Here is a 19,719-nt window from a genome sequence, read left to right as displayed (position 1 = left end):
TGCAGCTCACAGCCAGGGATCCAGCCAGAGTGATCCCAAGCAAGCCCTGTTTAGCCCCATGCCAGTCTCTGGTCCTCTTCCCTCACCACATCCCTGCTTTCACACAGCTCCCCTTTTTCTTTATGTCCTTCCCTCCCTCCCTCAGCCTCCACCTTCACCCTCGTCTCCCCTCCATGACCTTCCTGTCTCCCTTTTTTGCCTCTTCCTCTCTTCTGCTCCCTCTCCTTCCATCCTCTCCCCCCACCTCCGTTTCTCATTCGCTTCATTCTCCTCCTTCCCTCTCCCCCCACCCTTCAAGCAGCTATTCCAGGACAATAGAGCAGATGGCAGGCTGTTTGTTTTATATGTCCCTTTGGAAAATCAGCTCAGCTGTTGAATCTGCGACTTTTGCTAAAAACAGACACCGTCCAACACTAGCTGAATGCTGGGGGGAAAGGAGGGGGGTATGGAGGACTCTGCTCTCCCTACCAGCTGCACCAAGCCCTTGTCTGTCTGCACCCCACACCATGCCTTTGGGAAACAGGACCATTCAAGAGCCCAGACAGAAGCATTCCCCCTTGCACAGCAGAAAAAACACCATCACAAATGAAGAGAGCTTGACCAGCTTCTGCATTCAGCCTTGGTCCAGCCAAAGCTGATGGTAAAGATAGCTCAGTGAGGAAGGGGCAGAGTCTTTTCAGCACATGCACCCTGCTCACTGCCCCAGTCGGCTGCTTCTCTGAGTTCTCATTAAAGCCAAGTTACATGCAGCCTCCCCAAGCAGAAGACACGCAGGACAGAGTGAAGTTTGATGCTCTTTCCAAGCCCCACACCTCCTCCATGGCTGCTGGGGTAGCCATGGGCGAGAAGCCACAGGCCAGCATTGAGAGTGTGGGTAGGGGAAGATAGTCCTTGCCTTTTTTCTTTCCAGCTTTCCCCTCTTTTTGTTAAGCCCCTAAACCCCAAGGTACCAGGCAGGTACAGCATTCGTCAGCTGCCAACACAGCCATGAAGAGGATGTAGATTTTGAACTGGTTCTTCCTCTTATCCAAACCACATTCTTCATTCCTCACCTTTCCCTTCTCATGTGCTTATATGAGCCATCTTTCAGATAAATCGCTACGTGCTATTTCTGGGTGAAGAAGGATCTTTTCTCCTGCACCCTGTCCCTTCCTGTCCGAAAGACCATCTTGTTCCCCCTGCTTAGATGTGACAATACTGCCTCATTGTTCTTGTAAGCCCTCCCTCCTTTCTCCAGCTTGTCTCTGCCTGTAAGTGTTCAGGAGTAGGCACTGTTTTCCTCTATCCAGCACCAAGCACAAGCTGGCCTTGGCTCACAACTGGGGCTGCTGGATTCTCTGCCAGTGCAGATGCTGGGTGTTTCATGGCATATCCTCCACCTGATACACTGTGCCTAAAGGTATGAGCTGCAGATCTCCCCATGCCCTGCTTGTGTGGGGGAGCAGGGCTTTCGGAATAGAAGCATCTCCCCTCATCCATTGCCCTGGTTAGTTGCACTTCTTTTTCCTATGTCACTAAGACCAACGCTGCCTTCTTCTCAAGCAGCAACAGAAGGGTTAGGACCAGAAAATCCATGTACAAAGCACTCAGTTTAATGTGTTCTCAAAGTTCACTGTGAATCAGACACAGCTCCCAACAAAACCAAGGGAGGCTTGACCAAGGCACAGTCAGATGTAACATCTAAAGAGGCTCCTTAGCCTTGCAAAATTGCTTGGAAAGCAATTTAAACATGAAAGATAGGCAAGCAGCCCATTCTCAGGATCTGTAATTAATCACATACAGTTCAAACTGGGAGAGGGATGAGTTCCCAGCTTTCTTAGAGTCCAAGCTGGATCAAAGAGGGAGCAATAAGAATCTCAGGCTATCAAGGAACAATCTTAAAGAAGCAACACCAGCTGAGAAACAGTAGCTCAGCCTTGCACTCGTTTAACCTCCCAGGTAACTGGTCAGAAAGTTTAGAGGAAAGATTCCTGCATCAGCTTGTGAGAACTGAGAGAGTTATTTATACATTTGTGATGCTGCTCTTTTTTTTTCTGGTCTTCCTTATGGTCCATGGTAACGCTCACATCCTTTTCAGTGGAGCCATAAACTGAGCAGCATTGGGGACAGAAGAAAGTCCCAGTTAATATAAGACCCCACCTCTTCCACCCGCTGCTAGCAGGTGCCTCAAGGAAGAACATAAGGATGGTCTGTTCCTCTCTGTGCCCTCGCTGTTACAGAATGGAGCAGTCACCCACCCTCCTTCACTTTTGCATTTGCTGCACAAGCGCACACAGCTCTGTAGAGCCCTGGTCGCCTGCGGTGCAAAAGGGCAAGCCAGATGTCTTGTGGGGCTCTTCAGGGGTTAAAGACAAAAGAAATTAAATGAATGAAAAGAGCTGCTGATCCCATCCCTGGACTGTCTGTAGAGCCCACCTTGTAAGCAAGGGCAGAGACGGTATCAAAATTAAGAGGCCAAATCTGCTGTCAGGAATCGCATAGAACTGTCAGACAGAAAGACATCGACTTATCTAGAGTGTTATTTAGAAATATTAAAAAAGAAAAGAAGTTTGGAGCCAACCAGCCCGATCCCAATTCTTCCAAGATGAACTCTGACTCACAGGCTGGCATCCTCTGTGGCACTGGTGAGCTGCAATTGTCCTGGTCGCAAAAACACCCAGAGCTGGAGGTCCAGGAAACACCCATTTCCCTTAAAATCTCCCAAACAGCACTTTCAATGCACAGTTGAGATTCCCATGCTCTTCTCCAAGGCCTCACATGGTAGTTTCCTTCCTTTTCCTATTTCTCACCTTTTGGCTTCTGTCTAACAAACTGCTCATCTTTTAAAGGCTACATCTTCAGGAAGAGGCCTGGGGAGAGAGCTGGAGGCTGCAATCCAGGTATGAGTAGGGTAAATCCCACAGTGGCTTAGAAATCTGTTTTTCTTCAGCAGCAGTGCTTTTAAAAGGAGTTGGTACCAGAAACAGAAGCATTGTCTAGCACTATTCTTCTATTCTTCTCTCTCCCCTTCAAACCTTTAGCACCAACTGCAGTTTCCCACCTATTTTAACTAATTTCTCTTTTCCCCCTAAAGAAAGGATAGTCATTAGCATTTTTTTTTTGCACTGTCAAATAGGGGTTTCCTTATAAAAATTCTTCACAGCTAAGGGGAAAATGAAGAAAGGGTATTGTTAACATGAAAGCCTCACTTAATACTTTACATTTCAAACACTGTAACTGCTTTTTTCCCCCTCCTCTTTTTTCTAAGTCTTCACTATACAGCTTAAACATCATTAATAGTGTTGGTTGCTATGGTGCCACAGGCAGGCGGAGGTCTCTGTACTTGAAACCTTGTACTACACTTAATGCTGTAAAACAGCAGGGTCATGCCAACACCTTTGACTTTGACCCCCTTTTCCCAGTAAAATATAAAGACCACGTCTCCATCACTTTTTCATTCTTGGGAGAGGGTGCGGTTTTTTTCCCTGAAATGAGAAAAAGGAGCATGAGATAGAGAGAGATAAAAAAAAGAAAAAGAATAAGAGAAAGACCGAGTGGAACCTTTCCAAAACTTGCATTGTTACAACAGAAAATCATGGAGGAGAATTAAAACAGACAGCCCCCTGAAAAGTTTTGTGTGAGATTGTTTCTCATTCTCCCCAGACAGCTAAACATTTTAATAAACTAGGGAAATGAGGCTGTAAAACCACAACATCTGACAGCAAGCCCCAGGGGCAGGAACAGTTCCTGAGACTAATTTTAACACAGGTTTTAACATTGATCAGATTTCATGTGGCGAATGTCCCCTTAAGCTGTTTCTCTCTTCTTAGAGAAAACCTGGTTTCTTTTGTCGACTCCAAGAAGCTATTTTCTTCCCAGCGCATTGTCGTCATGGGCGTAACGGGACTTTTCTGTCATTCATTGCTCTACAGCCCAAGAGATGCCCTATCCCAGACATCTTCTTGTCTGTTCTCAGTTTCCTTATGAGACAAGACTTTTTTCACAGAAGTGGCACTTAACTGCTCCAGCAATGAAGCCCAGTCTTAAACAAGTTCCTACGCAGCCACTCAAGGACTCAACCCATGTAGTATCTGATCTTCAGCTAGGCAAAAGGCACCAGGACAATTCAGACCAGCTGAATCAGCCAGAATCCAAAGCAGGCTTCCAGTTTCTCTGCTTTGCTTTTCCCCAGGGAAGTGAAGCTGCTGTACCAGTTTCCTCTCCTTCTCTGGGCATTTTGTTTTGACTGTCACCAGGACATCTCCAGATAGGACTGGCTTTTTAACTCAAACCGTCCATTAACAACAGCTGAAAGTTTGAATGGTGCAAAACCAAGAGATCTGAGTAGTGTAGATTTCTCTTGAAGGATCTCATTTGTTCTCACAGAAGCATTTCTCATCTTCAGGTTGAGTTCAAACCAAACCATTTGCCCTGTGGGGAAGGACTTACTTTATGCTGCACTTGCTTTCTAATAGTTGGGTGTCTCTGTTTAGAGCCACATGGTTCCTAGGTTCATGTAGCTGTATGAGCCAAGAGCTTCACACAACTCAACTTATGGGCACCGGCAACAGCTAGCTCCTGTCCCTGCTTAGGATGAACTTCCAGGTCAAAGGCGTTTTGTGCAAGAGAAGAAAGCAGGGTGCTCTGCTGCTTCACAGGGTGGTTAAATGCTGGTAAGAAGGACCAGGTTGGAAAACAGCTCTACAGGCTCCTGCTGTCTGCTTCTCCAGAAATTAAAGTGCTTGTTCCTTCTAAATGCTCCTTTGCAGAGGTGAAAGGTCTTTCTGATGCCTTCCCTTTAAACTCATGTGTGCTGTGTAGGAGATGCTTTGGAACAGGGTGGCCAATTTTCAGAATGGTAGCGGCACAGTGATAGTCAGCCCTTGGCTCTTCCAGCCCACCAGCCACAGGCTTAGTCACAACAGCAGCGTCAAAGCTGAGCAGCTCTTTGGAGAAAGGGCATTTGTCCTTTCATCTGGAGATTACAGGAATCTTTCACAGATCCCAGCAGTGTGTTTGGAAATGTTCCTTAAAGGGAAATACCTGTCTGTGCTACCACCTGCCATTTAAAACAGCCCTTTTGCTTTCCAGCTTTCCCTGCTATGCTGTCCCCCAGCCATTTAACCATGTGTACAAGGACAAAATGGTGCTGAAGTCCATTCCCCAGCAAGCAGAATTGCCCAGCTTTCATGCCAGGCTCTGAGAAAAGGACTCTCCATAAACATGCCAGAAAGCCTGTAACCTATTTGGGCCTGCTCCTTTCCTCTGTTGCACTCAGCAGGGACAACAGGAAGGCAGAAAGTCGATCTAAGCACCTGGAGGAAAGAAATACAGAGATAAAATCCTCTTTGTGTTGCTGTTTCCATTCCTTCGTGACTTCTCTTTTTTGGTCAGGGCACAGAGAAGATTACAAAGCTGTAACCTCTAATCAGCTCCTGAGCGCTCCTTCTCCATCTCTTCCTTTCTCCTCTCTTTCAGCCAGTTCTAATCCTTTATGTTTCTTCTCTCACAGATAGGAGCTGGAGCCTAATCTCAGACGACAGGTTGGTAATTAGAGCAAGAGATTATCCTGACCCCACATCAAGAAGGTAAAAAGAGAAGGATAATGCAGGGCCATACAAGATCAAGGCTCCAATGTTCAGTGCAAGAAGCATCCTCATTGCAGTCAGTCTCCTCCTTGGCTCCCCTTCCCTCTGTCCCAGCAGAGTGGGGAATTCCTGATTCTTTGTACTTCCTACCCATCTTCCTCTGCCAAGCAAGGACTACCCAGCACTCATTCAGCACAGAAATGGTCACATTTTCCATTTCTATAGACCCTGACTAAGTAGAGACTCAAGAAAAACTCTGTGGCTGAGAAGTGTGGGAGGTGGGGAAAGCACAAGCAGATATGGAGGAATAAGGCTTGCTCACAGAAGCTGGAGCCATGACACACTACCAGCCATCCTCAGCTGGGCACTGGTTACCCATACCCAGGGCCTTTGCAGTGCAGCAAGATGAATCCACAGCAACGAGCAGCAGCAGGTCCCCATCACTACCCAGATGCCCAGCAGTCACTACCTGGTCCTTGATCTGCTCAGGAAGGCATACTGCTCCCATCCCTTTCATGTACCCCTGCACAGATGGGAAGCCCATCCATGTGTCCAGCCCATGTTATCCATCACTGGGACAGATCATGTCTCTTGTCCTGCGTCACTAGTATACAGGAACGATCAAAAAAAAAAACATCACACAGCCCCAAAACCACCATAGAAAAGGGGAAATTGGGAGCACCGAGCTTCTTCAGTGTCCCAACCCCTGCATGCATGGGGTGAATGGATGTGTCACCAGGACCCATGGATGCCACCAGGACCCACTGTAGCTGAGGCTCATGCATCACCAGCCAGCAGCCTGCAGGCACCAGGAGGTATCAGGATAGAGATGGCAGTGGAGTGATCGAAACCTGCTGGGGAGAGAGCGAAGGAAGGTCAGGTAACAGTTTACACCAGCACACAGAGGAGAATGGAAGACCTCTCCCTCATGTCCCATCCTACATCAGGTGCCCACCCTGCACTGCAGGGTGCCCACAGAACTCCAGGACTGGTTGTTCACCTTAAGATGTCTTTTCCCAGCGAAGGTAGGTAACCAAGCCTCCCTCTGACACCTGAATCCATCTCTGGCCCATGTAGCCCAAGCCCATGGCTCACCCTGATCACAGACAGTGGGATGGACACTGCAGCAGCCCGTCGCTACATGGTTCTGTTGATCTTTTCATTGCCTGCTTGCTTCCCACCCCTGCTATCTCCAGCCAGGAGCTTCCTACCCATGCTCTGCAAATAACAACTTTAGGTTTGTTCACTCAAAGCAGAGAAGGCAAATCAAAGAACACTTTGTTTGCAGTCAAAGTGAACCTTTTTCTTTCTTCCCTTCAGGTTTCTCAGCAAAACAAAAAATGAAAAAGCGGGCAGAATTTCCTTTCCTGAGTTTAAAAGAACGTATCTGTTCCTATTCTGGAGGTAAAAGGTTAGCTTGATCAGTCTCAAAATGTGAAATAAATGGCAACGCTTTTGGCTCAGAAATTGTCTGAACTGAATGTTTTGATACTCCTTTTCCACCCACTCATGCAAAAAGATGTGCAAAGTTTGTAAATGTTCCCAAACACCTTAATGCTGCTGTGCCCCTCATCCAACAGGCCAAGTGATTGCAAGGTTTCCATCCCTCACCTTCAGCACCCCATTTGGCTGCCTCCCCCTCCCAGCCTGTTGTCACACCACAGCAACACCCAGAGCACTCATGCCCTGTACCTTGAGGGGTCCTTTTGGGGTGAGAAAGGGCCACTGAGTTCAATAACATTGAGCTTGTTCTCAAAGACACCGTAGCTGAGGGTGACCTGCAAAGGCGGGTGGTGAGAAGGAACAGGGAGGATAAGGTGAGTTCAGGAGCAAGGAACTTGCTGTGAGCAACAGAAACTCTCATTCTGGTTCCTTCTCTACTGGCTTGGCTTCTGCCTTCCATGTTTGCTTTCCCATGATGGCCCACTGTGCGTGCTAGTCTTTTGCCTCTCCAAGCCCCCTACACCCCTTGTTACCTCCCCATACAAGGCAGACATGGTGCCATGTCAGAGCCCCTTCCCCAGTCAATCATTTCTGCTTGTCTTTGTGCCCCATTCCCCCAGGGATGCCCTCAATCCTCCCATGACTCCACATCCATGTGCTCCCCACCACTGAACCCAGGGGCACTGTGACTGGCATCTGTGCTGCAGGCAACATCTGCTCCTTATTTCAAAGAAGCATTTGTCAGGAAAGCCTCCCCAAAAGAGCAGACAATTGATTCAACCCATGTTGAGCAATGTGCCTATGCACTCCCCTCCACTTCTCCTTCCTCATATGCTCTCCTCTTAATCCATTTCCCCTCCTCACCTGCTGCGTGAGCTGAGAAGGGGGGATGAGCTGCAGGTTCTCCAGGTGGGAATGGAAGAGCGCATTGGGCAGCAGATGCCCACCAACTTTGCACTCAATGATGTAACCCACAGTGCAGTCATCCGGCAGGCGGATCAGCTCGGAAGTGCTCAGGAAGTTCCTGCCACTGGAAGAAAGGAGGGCTGCGTGCGTTAGGAAAGGGGTCGGGGGGGATATAGGCATCCACTTGGGTGGGAGATAAGTGAAGGACTTAACTGAAAACCAGAGTAAATCTTGGATCTAGGCAAGAAATCCCTGAGTTCCACCGGCAAAGGTTTGGGAATGTGCTTGATCTTTCACTGCTCCCAGCCATCCTGCCCCACCAATTGCCGGCTGCTGTCCCTGATACATATCCAGCTCCTCGGTGAGCTGATAAAAAGCTGGCAGACCTTGCCAAGTCACTTTTCCAGCTGTTTAGTCAGCTGCACTGAATCCCTGAGGGACCAGCTAGCAGTGGGACCACATGGCCAGGACCAGGAGGAAGAAGAAACAGGACATTTTCATGCAGCTTGAATAAGCCATCCATGGTTCTGCTGTAACTACATGCTCCTACATGTTTGGCCATCCTCTGATGACAGATTAAACCAAGTTTTACAGGTCCTGTAACTGGAAGCAGCCACACAGCGTGAAGCAGCATTTAAGCATTTTAACACAGTATTGGCAGACTTTATCCTGGGTTAGGCGTTAACCATCCATTCCACTTCCATTTTACACTAGAGCACAGATTATCCTCCTGTCTGGGTTTGCCATAAAATACACTTTATGGGCTTCAGCTACACCAGCCACCTGGCATGGACTGGATCTGTCTTTCTGGGTATGCACAGACCTGGTTAAGGCTGGCACAGTCATTGCCTATCACTGTGTGTATATAGCCTGTGATATAACCTAGTGCATCATAGAAAACATCATCCTGCTGTAGACTGAGGTAATACAAGACCCCAGGACCTACCTCTGTTCTCTGAGGAAATGAGAAAGGCCACTGTAAGGAGCTTAAGAGGGTCTGGTGTGGGGGAATGGGAAATTAGCTCAGGAGGGAGGGTCAGGAAGTTGGAAAGACACAGATTAAGGAGAGAGGAGGTAGGCAGGCAGGGAAGGCACTCAGGAAAAGAGTCAGTGGAAGCTGGAAAGGGTGGGAAGGAATGTGAGGGAATAACTGAGAGCTGAAAGGAGCTGGGAAGAGGTCAGTATGTCTTCCCATGACCATGTCTGCCAACATGCCCGCTCTCGCTTCTTTTTAATCAGGTGGCAGAGCCATCCACTACACCCTTCCTCCAGCCCCATGTGCTTGCAGACGTGTAGCCTGTGGCACTGTGCACCCTTGCAAACATCACATACACACATCCATATCTGCCACTGCAAGGAATTACTGTGTGGCCGTGCTCCTCATCCATCCCCAGTGGCTCACATACTCACCAGCAGCACAGCTCACCTGGCCCACGGCACCATCTTGCTCGCCAGCTTGCGGCTGATGCAGAACCCAGCTCCTCCTGTGGCAAACCAGAAGCGCACAAGTTTCTGCAGAGAAACAGCAGAGAAAATCCGTGGCAGAGGCTCAGACAACACCATACTCCCTGAGATGGGAATGCTGGAAACCCAGCTTTGGTGCCAGAACAAAAACATCCCTATTGTCACCCTAAACCCTTGACTGCTGCCCAGAAGAGGGACTTGCCAGCAGTACAGCATGGATTTTGACCTTATATTTGGAGCGGCCAAGTTCCTGCTGGCAGCAGCAGGCGAGCTACCCAAGGCAGGCTTATCTCCTGGCAGGCAGGTACCCAAAGGCTCAGCAGCAATGTGGGACTCTTCCCCAACACAGAACGGATCGAGTCAACACTTACAACCATGTTCGGACAAGACTGATGAGCTTTCAGCTCTTGCCTGCTCCTCCTAGGACCTGTCTCTTGTTGGGGCATGTCTACAGCAGATGAACCAGAGCACTGAAAACACCCCATCTGCCCCTGCATCACCACCATGGATTGTACCGTCTGGTTGTTTGGCAGCATTTCGGAGGCCCGGATGGGCCGGTTCAGGCTGGGTTTCCCCAAGTAAACGTCCCACGTAGCAGAGTAGGAGGACAAGAGCTTCAGGAGGGCCTGAGGGTTCAGGTAGTTGTCGTCATCCAAATGGCAAAACCAGCTGCAGGAACAAAGACACAAGAGGTTTGGGGTAAGGAGGGTGCCCCTTTCTCCCAGGGGACCCCCGCGTCAGCCCTGCCTCACCTCTGTGTGCTGGCCAGGAAGGCATCAAACTCTGCAGCCATCTTGCAGGAGAGGGCCGGGTGGCTGTGCTCAGCAGAGCAGTTGGTGAAGATCGCGTGGTCACCTGCCACGACAGAGAAAGCTGTGGCCTACCCCCTTCCCATGGTCACAGGGAGGACATCTGGGCAGGAGGGAAGGGGCTTTGCTCACAGACAACCTCCTCATCACCCCCCAAACAGGCAATCAAGCCTGTGATGACATGGGCTCCATCCTGCCCTCCACCAGGAGATGGAACCCGGGGAAAGCCAAGTAGCTTGGCCAAGATTAGGACACCCATCAACTACACTCCCACCCTGCCCACTGCTAGCCAGGGTGGGGGCTGAAGGGCTCTCTTATGGGCTGTTTCCACCTGTGGATGCTTTAAGGCAGTTGGCTGCATGCCCTGGGGTACACCAACTAAACCAAACCATCACTGCTGGAGCTTGGGGTCCTCCCACATGACATGGAGAGGGGTGTTCTTCAGAAGGCAACACTAGCACAAGACAGCCAGTTTTCATGATGGGCCCATCTCAGAGGCTGAAAATGGAGGGATGTGGTGTTACAGGACAGGACATTACCCATTCTCCTTTTCAGGGCATCATCTTCTTCATCAGTGAAGACATAGGTCTGGGGAAACAAGAACAGGAGGTTATTCTCAGGGCTGGAGCTGGTGCTGCTCCTGGCCACCCACCCCTTTTTCGCACAGGTGGACATGCTCAGCATGGTCACACCACTCCATCCTCTGCTCCCCCTCTTCCAGGCAGCAGTTGAGCTGGAGAGGGATGGCTATGCTCCCCCTTCCCACATGGCACAATAGTCAGCACTTGTGTGGCTTCATTTCCTTCCACCCCACACTCCCCAGCCACCTTGGGGACAGAGAGAAGAGGACCCGTGACACCAAGTGAGGAGGAGAGGTCTTAGGTGTTGGTAGTAGAAAAGCAAAAGCACTGTGGCTGAATGATGCTCGGGTTAAAAGAACATCTGCTTGTGTGTTAAGTGTGCACAGCCCCCTGCTGCTTCCCACCTCCTCCTCCTCTTCCTCCACCCCCAGGCCTCTCTAATCCCCCTCACTGCCATTATGTGGCACATCTCCCCCTCTTCAGGGCCTGGCAGGGATCGGGGCTGGTGAAGAAAAGCTTTCCTCAGGCAGAAAATGAGCTTTCACTAAATCAAAAAGGAGTCGCGAGCCATAAACAGTCGCTCCACCAGCTGCCCACAGCCTGGTTAAACACAGCACCTGGGCAAGGACAAAAGGGACAAGGCAGCCTGACAACAGCTCCAAGAGCATCATTGCTCCCAAAAGCTCTGATGAGGAGACGAATCTCTATGCCTCCCCACACTCAGCCAGCGTTTGGGACATATGTCCCCATCAGAACCACATGGCAAGAGAAATGTGCTACACATGACAAGAAGGCAATGACCTGTCTCAAGCAGGGACAGCAGGATGGTTTCATGTACGTGCTACAGTGACTTGGCAAATAACCCTCCAACAGTTAAGCTGCAGCAACAAGTCACACACACATTCCTACCTCACTCCACTGGTAAAGTCTTTTAGTTAAAACCACTTTCAAGGTGATCACGGGACAAGAAACAATTAGCTAAGTCTCAGGTAAAGGAGTCACTCTGGGTCAGGGGACCGTATCACAACCCTCAGGCAAGGCAGGGGTTGCCAGCGGCACGGGATTTCCCTTGCCAGCACGTCGGAGCCAGAAATTTCCACTATGACAAATGTTTAATCTTAAGAAAAAAGCAACATCTGAAACTGTTGAAATTTTCTGACATTTTCAAAGAAAAAAAAAACAGAAATGTTGTTGCTGGCAATGACTTGTTTACAGATACAAATCTGACTAGAAATCGTGTGTCTAATAAACATCATATCTGATTGACTTAAAATAGGAATCTCCATCTTTTCCCAGATTTTCTACTTGTGAAAATATTCTGAGGTTCCCACTTTTCCTCGTGATGCAGGGTGGCAAATAGATTTTTGGAGACACCCAACATGTTTCTGTGGGAACCCAAGGATGAATGAACATTGCCACCACGGGGAACACCAGACTGAGCAAAATAACTGGAAAAGGAGGGTTATAAATGTGGGGACTAGGCAAATCTGATTCCTCTGGCTCTCCCAAACTCTGATATCCATGGCATATGTGGCTACAGCACTCCGGAGATGCTGGAGTGTGTTCCCTGGCTCTGTCCCGAAGGAAACCACAATAGCTCAAGCAGCTGCCTGCATCCTCATCTCTCCATCCCTCACACCCGTGAGAATGGGCAAACAGCAGCTGCTGCCAGCATCCCAGCGACCACTGCCATGTGTCCCTCAGCAAAGCTACACATGATGGCTGGGATGGAGGAGACAGGTCCTTCTCAAGGAGACACCAGCCACTGTTATCCACACTAACAGAGTCTGGAAGAGATTTGGACAGTCTCTCTGGCATGCCAGACCTATTCTACCTGCTGGGGAATACTTGGTGTCCCTTGTGCCTCTGCAGGCAAATGGGGTAGACAGAAGCAGCCTCCCCACCATATCCACCCTCCTGTTCTCCACCAGACCATCTATGGGAGCATGCAGGATCTTCCACTGTGGTGCCTCAGCATACTGAGACTGGGCCAGGATGCTAATGTGGAGCAGTTGATCTGGGCCTGAGGACAGATACAGTATGGAAAGCATCCCTCCATTCTGGAGTGGAGAAGATGGCTGGGTGGGAAAGGATGCCTGCTGGATGGCAGTGCAAGCAGTGACATGGAGCCACTAGTGTCAAGCAGCTTTGTGTGGCAGCTCTCCGTGAACGTAAGAGCCCATGAAATGGACAAATACGAGACTTTGAGAAACCCTCACCCCAAACTGCAAAAGCATCCCAGCAAGGAGAAACCAGGAAAAGGGATTAAAGATGTGGAACCTGACAATCCAGAGCCATACTCATCTCCCAAGCTCCCAGGGAATTCCTCCTCCAAGAAGAAACCCCCTCCAAAATGGAAACACCTCAGCAGGATCATTGTTGCACCCTGCCTGGAGAGCAGATTCAAAAGCTGCAGTGCGTTCACAACACTGAAATGTGAAAGCCTGTTCAGGGTGGGCCATTCAAAGGTTTCATTTCAATTGTTTGGATGTCTGGGTTTCTGAAACGAGGGGAGGTTCTAAAATTAATATACATTAGCCAACAAATTGCCATTTCAGACCTGAAAACTAGACTTCTATTGGGGCCAAGAATGTAAGCCACTCCAAGATGCCTAAACAAGCCTAAACAACTATCAAAACCAACACCTCTGTTTAGATGAAACCTTTGCTGAGAACCTTTCACTGAAATGACCTCCACATCAAGCCCCAATGGAAAGTTTGTTGTGGATCCATTCTCAAGAGGCAGAGCATGGTCCAGAGAAGAGAGCCCACCTTGCACTTCCCCCTCCCCATCTCCCACCAGCTGCATATCTTTTGTTTAAACAGTGCAATTTCAGGGAAAACATCTCACTGTTTTATTGCCTACCCTTACAGGGTCCAACATAGAGGACTTTTAATTTGGCTCCCATACAGTCTATCCTAGCCATAAAATCCCCATCTGTTCCTGCCTCCTGTTACAGCCACCTAAGCCTGACCTGTGAGGTCTGGGTTGCCTCCTCCGGGAGGACACCATGCAGGTAATCAGCTCTGAAACCAGGCTTAGCATCAGCAACGTCACCATCTGCAGAGAAGGATCTACTGGACCAGTCTCCAGCCATGAGTAAGAGTGAGTGAGACAGCAGTATGGTGGCTCTGCCCTAGGAGGAGGCAGTCTCTGCATATCAGGGCTTCTGAGACCTGGATGTCTCCAAGACTGGCACTTAAAGCCTGTACTTCTCCATAAGGACTCAATAACAGGAAATCTGGTGATCTATCCTTGGTCACACAACAATTAAATGTCCTTTGCTGTGGAAAGCACTCTTTCTTTTTTTGCTAAGTACGCTTTCTATATCATCAGTTTTTCAAAACTAAAACCCCTCCAGCAGCAGTATAATTAATAAAACAAAAAGGCTCTTAGCATTCATGTACTTCTCCTTACCCGCTTTCTTGCCTCCACTCCCCCGCCCTCCATGTCATTTGGTAAAAAAGCAGAAGAAAAACATGGAAAATTGAGGAGGGCTGAGCAAAACACAGAGCTTGCAACAAAAACTGACAACAACATAAAAACACTTTTAAAATGACTGATGCTCCTGCTCTACCCTTCCTCCCTATTCTCCTGCTCAGTCTGTGAAGCTTTCCTGGAGGCTGGCAGCAGCATGGAAAATTCAACACCTCTTCCCAGGTTTGGACGTCATTTGCCAAACAGAGAGGGTCAGATGACTCTGGGGAGCTAGTGTTTGACTCCTGTCATATGCAGAATGACCAGATGCCTGTTTGTCAAACACACAAGCTGAGGTTCCCCATAAAACCCACTCCAAAATCCTCAGTTACGATATCTTCACACCAGTGTGGCCATGCAGATGGTTTTGGTGTCTCCAAAGAGCTGCTGGGCTGAGGTGAGGCAGAGAGGAGAAGTGCATCTGGAGGAGGGAGCAGGGCATCATGGATGGCAAGAGGGACATGCGACAGGGGAGGAAGTGTGCTCAAAATAGGACATGGCTTCCTGTGACGCCGGCGGCAGACCAGACAGTTGCATCACCACAAAGTGGAAAACCTCCCTTACCCAGCAAACCCTGCATTGCTTCAAGCCCTCTCCTACCCTGTACCTCCACCCCTATCCCCCTTCCTTGCTGAGGCCTGAATTTGCCCTCTAGGTGCCCATCACATGCAGGCAGAGGCAAGAAAACACAACCCATGGGGGCAGCCATGGGATTTCTTCTTTCTTGAGGAGCAGCTCTGCGAGGGAGGGAGAGAAGTGCCTGGGCTCTGGGGAGTACTTCTGCCCACCACTGAGCCAGTGTGCACAGAGCCACCAGTGCGGTGCCCCACGTCAGTTCCTCTAACAGGAAGGAAACTCTCTGAACTCTGCTTTAGCAAAGGGTGGAAACCTCAGACGCCAGTTAAAAATAAGTAAGTTTAAAAGATCAAACGCGCACCCACATCACTTCAAGATGATGCACGTGAGGGGATCTGCCCAAGAAAGAAAGGCATGGACTGCGCCGATGTGCTGACATTGAACAGGGCTGCAAGCATCCCTCCTGCACTCCACAAAGTCCTTCAGGTCCTCCTGCCTCACCCTCCTGCCCGCTGCCCTACACCATCCTGGGGTAAAGGGTGCCCAGGCAGCCTGATGGAGAGCCAAGGAGCCACTCAGCTTGAAACCTCACTAACTCATGGCACTTGGAGGTAGAAAGCCACCATTTCATACATGCCCAGTAGTCTGTGCTCGTGGTCTGGTGTGGCACAGGAAGCCTGTGCAGCCCTTGGTGTTACTAGTTAGTAAAAGGGAATTAAGTCCTTTCCGCCTCAAGCTGAAAGTCAGACCTAGGTTAGGTGTGATGCCTGCTAAGAGCGTTTGTCCTCCCAGCCTTCATAGGAAGAGCCCGCACAAGCTCTTCGTTCTCTCTTCCATAAGGTAGCTACCAAAGCAGAGATGTAGCTGGTAGCATGCCCCTTCAAGTGAACACAAGTGAGAATTAGGAAAAACCAGGCAAATTACTGGGTGGGACTGCCCTAAAGATAAATCCCCCCTACCCCATTATCAAACACCCCCTCTGCAGTCTGAATCCACACTCACCTGCTCTCTGGCTCGAGATATCCATGTGTCCAGGAGCAGCTCCATCCTGCTTTGGTGAAATCTCTTGGTTGTCTTCACAGCTATGAAAATGTCCTCAAGAGTCAGGCTTCCCTCAGTCCTGTATTCCTCTGGCCAATGGACTCGTGGGTCCTTCTGCCTCCTGCCACCTCCTCCATCCGGGCTCGCTTTGCTCCGTTGCTCTGTCTTCTGTGACATGCCCTCCCCGAGCCCTGGGTACCGAGCTGCTTCCCGAGCCCCATGGTGCCGCACAGAGAGGAGAGCCACGCTGACAAGGAAGACTGCAGCTCCAGAGAGACCACGGATGAGCCGACGGCCCATAGCTCCCAGTTTATTCCTGTCACAGCCAGTATCTTACTGAACTAAGACAACCACTGCGGGTACCTCCACGTGAAGCCATCCACTCTTCTTGAAGCCTCCAAATGGGCAGAATCAGCCAAGAGCAAGGTCTGGACAGGATGTGGCCAAGGAATAGGGTGGGTGAAGACCAGAAAGGAGGGCACCAGTGAAGCAGAGGGAACTGTTCACAGACTCAGATGGCTCCATGACCCGGCAAGGCAGGGACCCGCGATGGGAAAGCACTGCGAGGCGGCCGGCAGGTGGCTGGCACAGCCTTCCCGGAGCAAAGCGAGCATCCCGAGGGTCCCGGGGACCACGCATGTGGCAGCCCTGCCTCTCCACCTGCTCCCACCCTACTGCTCGCTTTGGCTCCACTTCGGCCCCGGCCCCTGTCCCTGTCCCGCCTCCGGGTATGGGGCGGAGCGCCAGCCCCGGGGGAGGAAGAGGATGGAGCGGGGAGGATGGGGAAGGGACAGCCCGTGGTCTGACAGTGGCATTAACACACTGGGAGCCTCGGAGCTGATTTGGGTGGACAAACCTGTTGCTTGACTATTGTCCCCGCTCCGCTATGACAGCGCTGTGCTCCTGCGGGAGGAGAAGAGGGTGGCAGGGATGTGCGTGCTGGTGGAGCTAAAGTGCAGGGTGCTCCATTGTCCTTGGGAAGAGCCGTGCTTCCACAGGAATCGCCCCAGATGTTTCCTGAATTTATCTTTAACATCACCCTGCCTCTCCAAAGCAGGACTGTGTGTCCGCTGCTGCCCCCCTGGTCTCTAAGGAGGGTCTGACCCCCACTTCTGGCAACCATCTCCCCCAAACCACACCCCAGACCCTCCGTACCCGTGAAGGTCCCTTTCTGTCCGCAACCATGCATCCCCTCTGCCCCATCTCACATCCTTACCAGGGATGCCCCACTGTCTGCTGCCCAAGTGACTGCAGAGCCAGTGACACTCACACCAGCACCAGAGAGTGCAAGGGAGGGCCTAGCACCTCCATTTCAATGTCTGTGGTCACCACTGAGTTTATATCAGGCCCTTGCCCCCTGCAGCAGGGCTGAGCTCAGCAACTTGTCCCTTGCAGCTCTTGTGCTGTCCAAGATGATGCTTCCTTTTCCCCTTCCCCAGGGAAGGAAGGGGGTGAGCTCTCCCTCTGTGGAGTACACCAGAGAGTCCTGCAGGCTCAGCAGACAAATAGCATCTCCAGCTCCTTCCTCCCAACACTGTTGGGCATGGCTGTATATCTCCCCTGTGCCTCCTTCACCAGCAAGGCCAGCGAGACCAAGGAGGGTATTCTGAGGCCATAACACAGAATATGCTGAGAGTAGCTGAGCAAATCCTTCACGGAGGAGGCTTTCCCTAGGGATAGGGGTGTCAGAGCCCCTCCTGAGCCGAAGAACACCACGGACAGGAAATTTTGGGTCAGCACCATGGATTGCTGCATGATGTTCCCGGTTCAGTTGGATATGGGGTAGATAACCATGAAGATCCCTTTCATGTTATCTCTAGGTCACTTCACAGAGCAGCCAAGGAGGGTACAGAGAGGCAACGAGCTAACGGGTATCATCCAGGAGGGAGATGACAGCGCGCCCCTAGCTTCCCTGTGCAGCAAGTATGGGTACAGCAGGATGGCATTGCTCCACATAAGCTGCTGAAATCAGAGCACCTCCTCAGGGAGCTGCAAACTGTGGGCATTCAATCAGCATCCCACAAAATAAAAATAAGAAGTAATAAGATGGGGACCCAGGGGAAACGTGTGGGGACACAGCTCCATGTGGCAAAGGACCCCCCCCGTGCACATGTCAGAACATAGGACTTGAGAAAAGGGGTCAGGGAAGGGGTCAAGGTCTCTCTGTTCCACACTCCCACCGTGTGTCCGGACACAGACAAGTTCCAGGCACACACTCCCTGCAGGGCTAAAGCCGTGTGCTCGGTTCCCCCAAGCCTCACACGTACACGTTCACCCCAGCCCTGTCCACAACTTCTTTCCTTTGTAAAGAAGAAACCGCCAAATCCACTTCTCCTCCCTCCTCCCATGTAGCTCTCCGAGTCTCCATGGCTCCTAGCCCTCTCCTGAAGCATGAACATCTCCAGGGCATCTCCTATATCCCTTTGGAGAGTCCCTGCAGCTTTCATTTTTAGATGCCTTTGAATAGCAAAGCTTCCTTACACTGATTTGGGGCAAGGGGGGAGTCATTCACCTTCAGGCCTTACATTACTGATGGCGTGACTGATCCACTGCCTCATCCTAAATACTGGGATCACTCCCATGGCTACCCGCTGCTCCCGAACCAGAAATGAACCTCTCCAAGTGCTCCAGCCACATGCCAGGCAGCTGTAAATACAGCTTCCATGGCTCCCAGCCATCCTGCAGCACCTCCCAGCCCTGAGAGGGAAAGGGGGACACAGGCAGAGGATCCTTAATGATGTCCCCAAAATACATACAAATATGACACGAAGCTACCTTGTACAGAGCATGGTGCTGGGATGCAGAAGAGGTCACATCCGACCACGTACAAACCAGAACATGCCTGATGCTAGAGGTGAGCACAGCCTGCTTCTTGCACTGAGACACCTCTTTCTTCTTGGGTACCAAGGATGGGTGGGGTAGCATCAGGTGCCCAATCCTGCCCCGGGGTTGGGGGGTACATGGGACATACACCCCATAGTGCTGCAGCTCTTCTGGGGCATGGGGGGCAGCATGGAAAGGCTGATGCCTTCCCAGAACACACACGCTGCCTTCACCTTGCTCTGGGTGACTTACAGGGGCTTGCAAAGGTTGCTACAGCTGGTAATTAGTGCCCAGGGCTGCTAATTGCATTCTGTTACCTAACCCGTGACTCATTCCTGGGAGCAGGCAGCACCCCCCCAGAGGCACAAGGAAGGTGGGATGAGGTGTGTGGGACAGCAGGAGGTCGTTCAGGTTTGCCCTGGAGCCCTATGCTTCTCACCCGTGTCCACAACGAGTTGAGGCTGGATTTTGAAACCCTCAGGGCAGACAAGGAGTAAGAGGGGGCCTGGTGGAAGCCTGGGAGCAGGCAATGGTGCCTGCTTGCCTCCCAGAAACACCACTGCTTTCCTTTCCTTTCCCTCAGGCTGACAGCACCGATGGCCCAGGGAGGTGCTGGGAGACATCGATGGGGGGGGGATAGTAAGCACCAAGCTGGGAGTCTGGACTACCGAAAATGGGGGCCTTGCTCTTAACCATCCTCAGCCTAGGCTATAGGATATAGGGGATGGTTCCCAGTGCCAGCAGGGCCACTGAGTTATCAAGCCCTTCAAGTGCCTCACACAGTGCTCTCCCTGGGTACTCAAGCGCTACCTTTTTCCCCTGCAAAGATGTAAACTCTAATGTTCAAATCCATGATGGGATGGGAGCTTGCTTTGGGACCTGTCTTCTCATCAGCTCAACAAGAGTCCCAGATTGTCTGCCTGCAGGGCAAGCACCCTCGAAGGGGCCTGTGCTGGGATGTTCAAGCTGCATCCCCTGGAGTGGGTATCATTTGGGAGCTTTCATCTGGAGCCATGTGTTACAGCAGTTCCC

General features: G+C 50.7%; 1 protein-coding gene and 1 long non-coding RNA gene across 3 annotated transcripts in view; one reads left to right on the top strand and one right to left on the bottom strand.

The window, feature by feature from the left end:
- LOC133218371 (uncharacterized) overlaps positions 1–19,719 on the top strand; it is a 145,125-nt gene that overhangs the window by 44,652 nt on the left and 80,754 nt on the right. The gene's annotated exons all lie outside the window — the stretch shown is intronic.
- Positions 1,571–16,621, bottom strand: MFNG (MFNG O-fucosylpeptide 3-beta-N-acetylglucosaminyltransferase). 2 transcript variants are annotated; one of them, XM_061363876.1, is made up of 8 exons: positions 15,826–16,621; positions 10,729–10,777; positions 10,133–10,235; positions 9,896–10,049; positions 9,343–9,428; positions 7,875–8,040; positions 7,260–7,345; positions 1,571–6,421 (listed from the first exon to the last, which is right to left on the bottom strand). In XM_061363876.1, the coding sequence occupies exons 1-8, from the start codon at positions 16,162–16,164 to the stop codon at positions 6,352–6,354; spliced, it is 1,053 nt and encodes a 350-aa protein (XP_061219860.1). In that variant the 5' UTR covers positions 16,165–16,621; the 3' UTR covers positions 1,571–6,351. The 2 variants fall into 2 exon arrangements, with proteins under 2 accessions (XP_061219860.1, XP_061219870.1); XM_061363886.1 differs by having other exon boundaries at positions 1,571–6,418; positions 15,826–16,618.

This window comes from Neopsephotus bourkii, unplaced genomic scaffold (assembly GCF_033783945.1).
Source record: "Neopsephotus bourkii isolate Nb327-2 ecotype Australia unplaced genomic scaffold, CSIRO-AGI_Nbou_v1 NB_107, whole genome shotgun sequence".
In the NCBI taxonomy this organism is placed as follows: domain Eukaryota; kingdom Metazoa; phylum Chordata; class Aves; order Psittaciformes; family Psittacidae; genus Neopsephotus; species Neopsephotus bourkii.
Note: the sequence above shows the minus strand (reverse complement) of the source record. Positions and strands in the feature narration are given on the sequence as shown.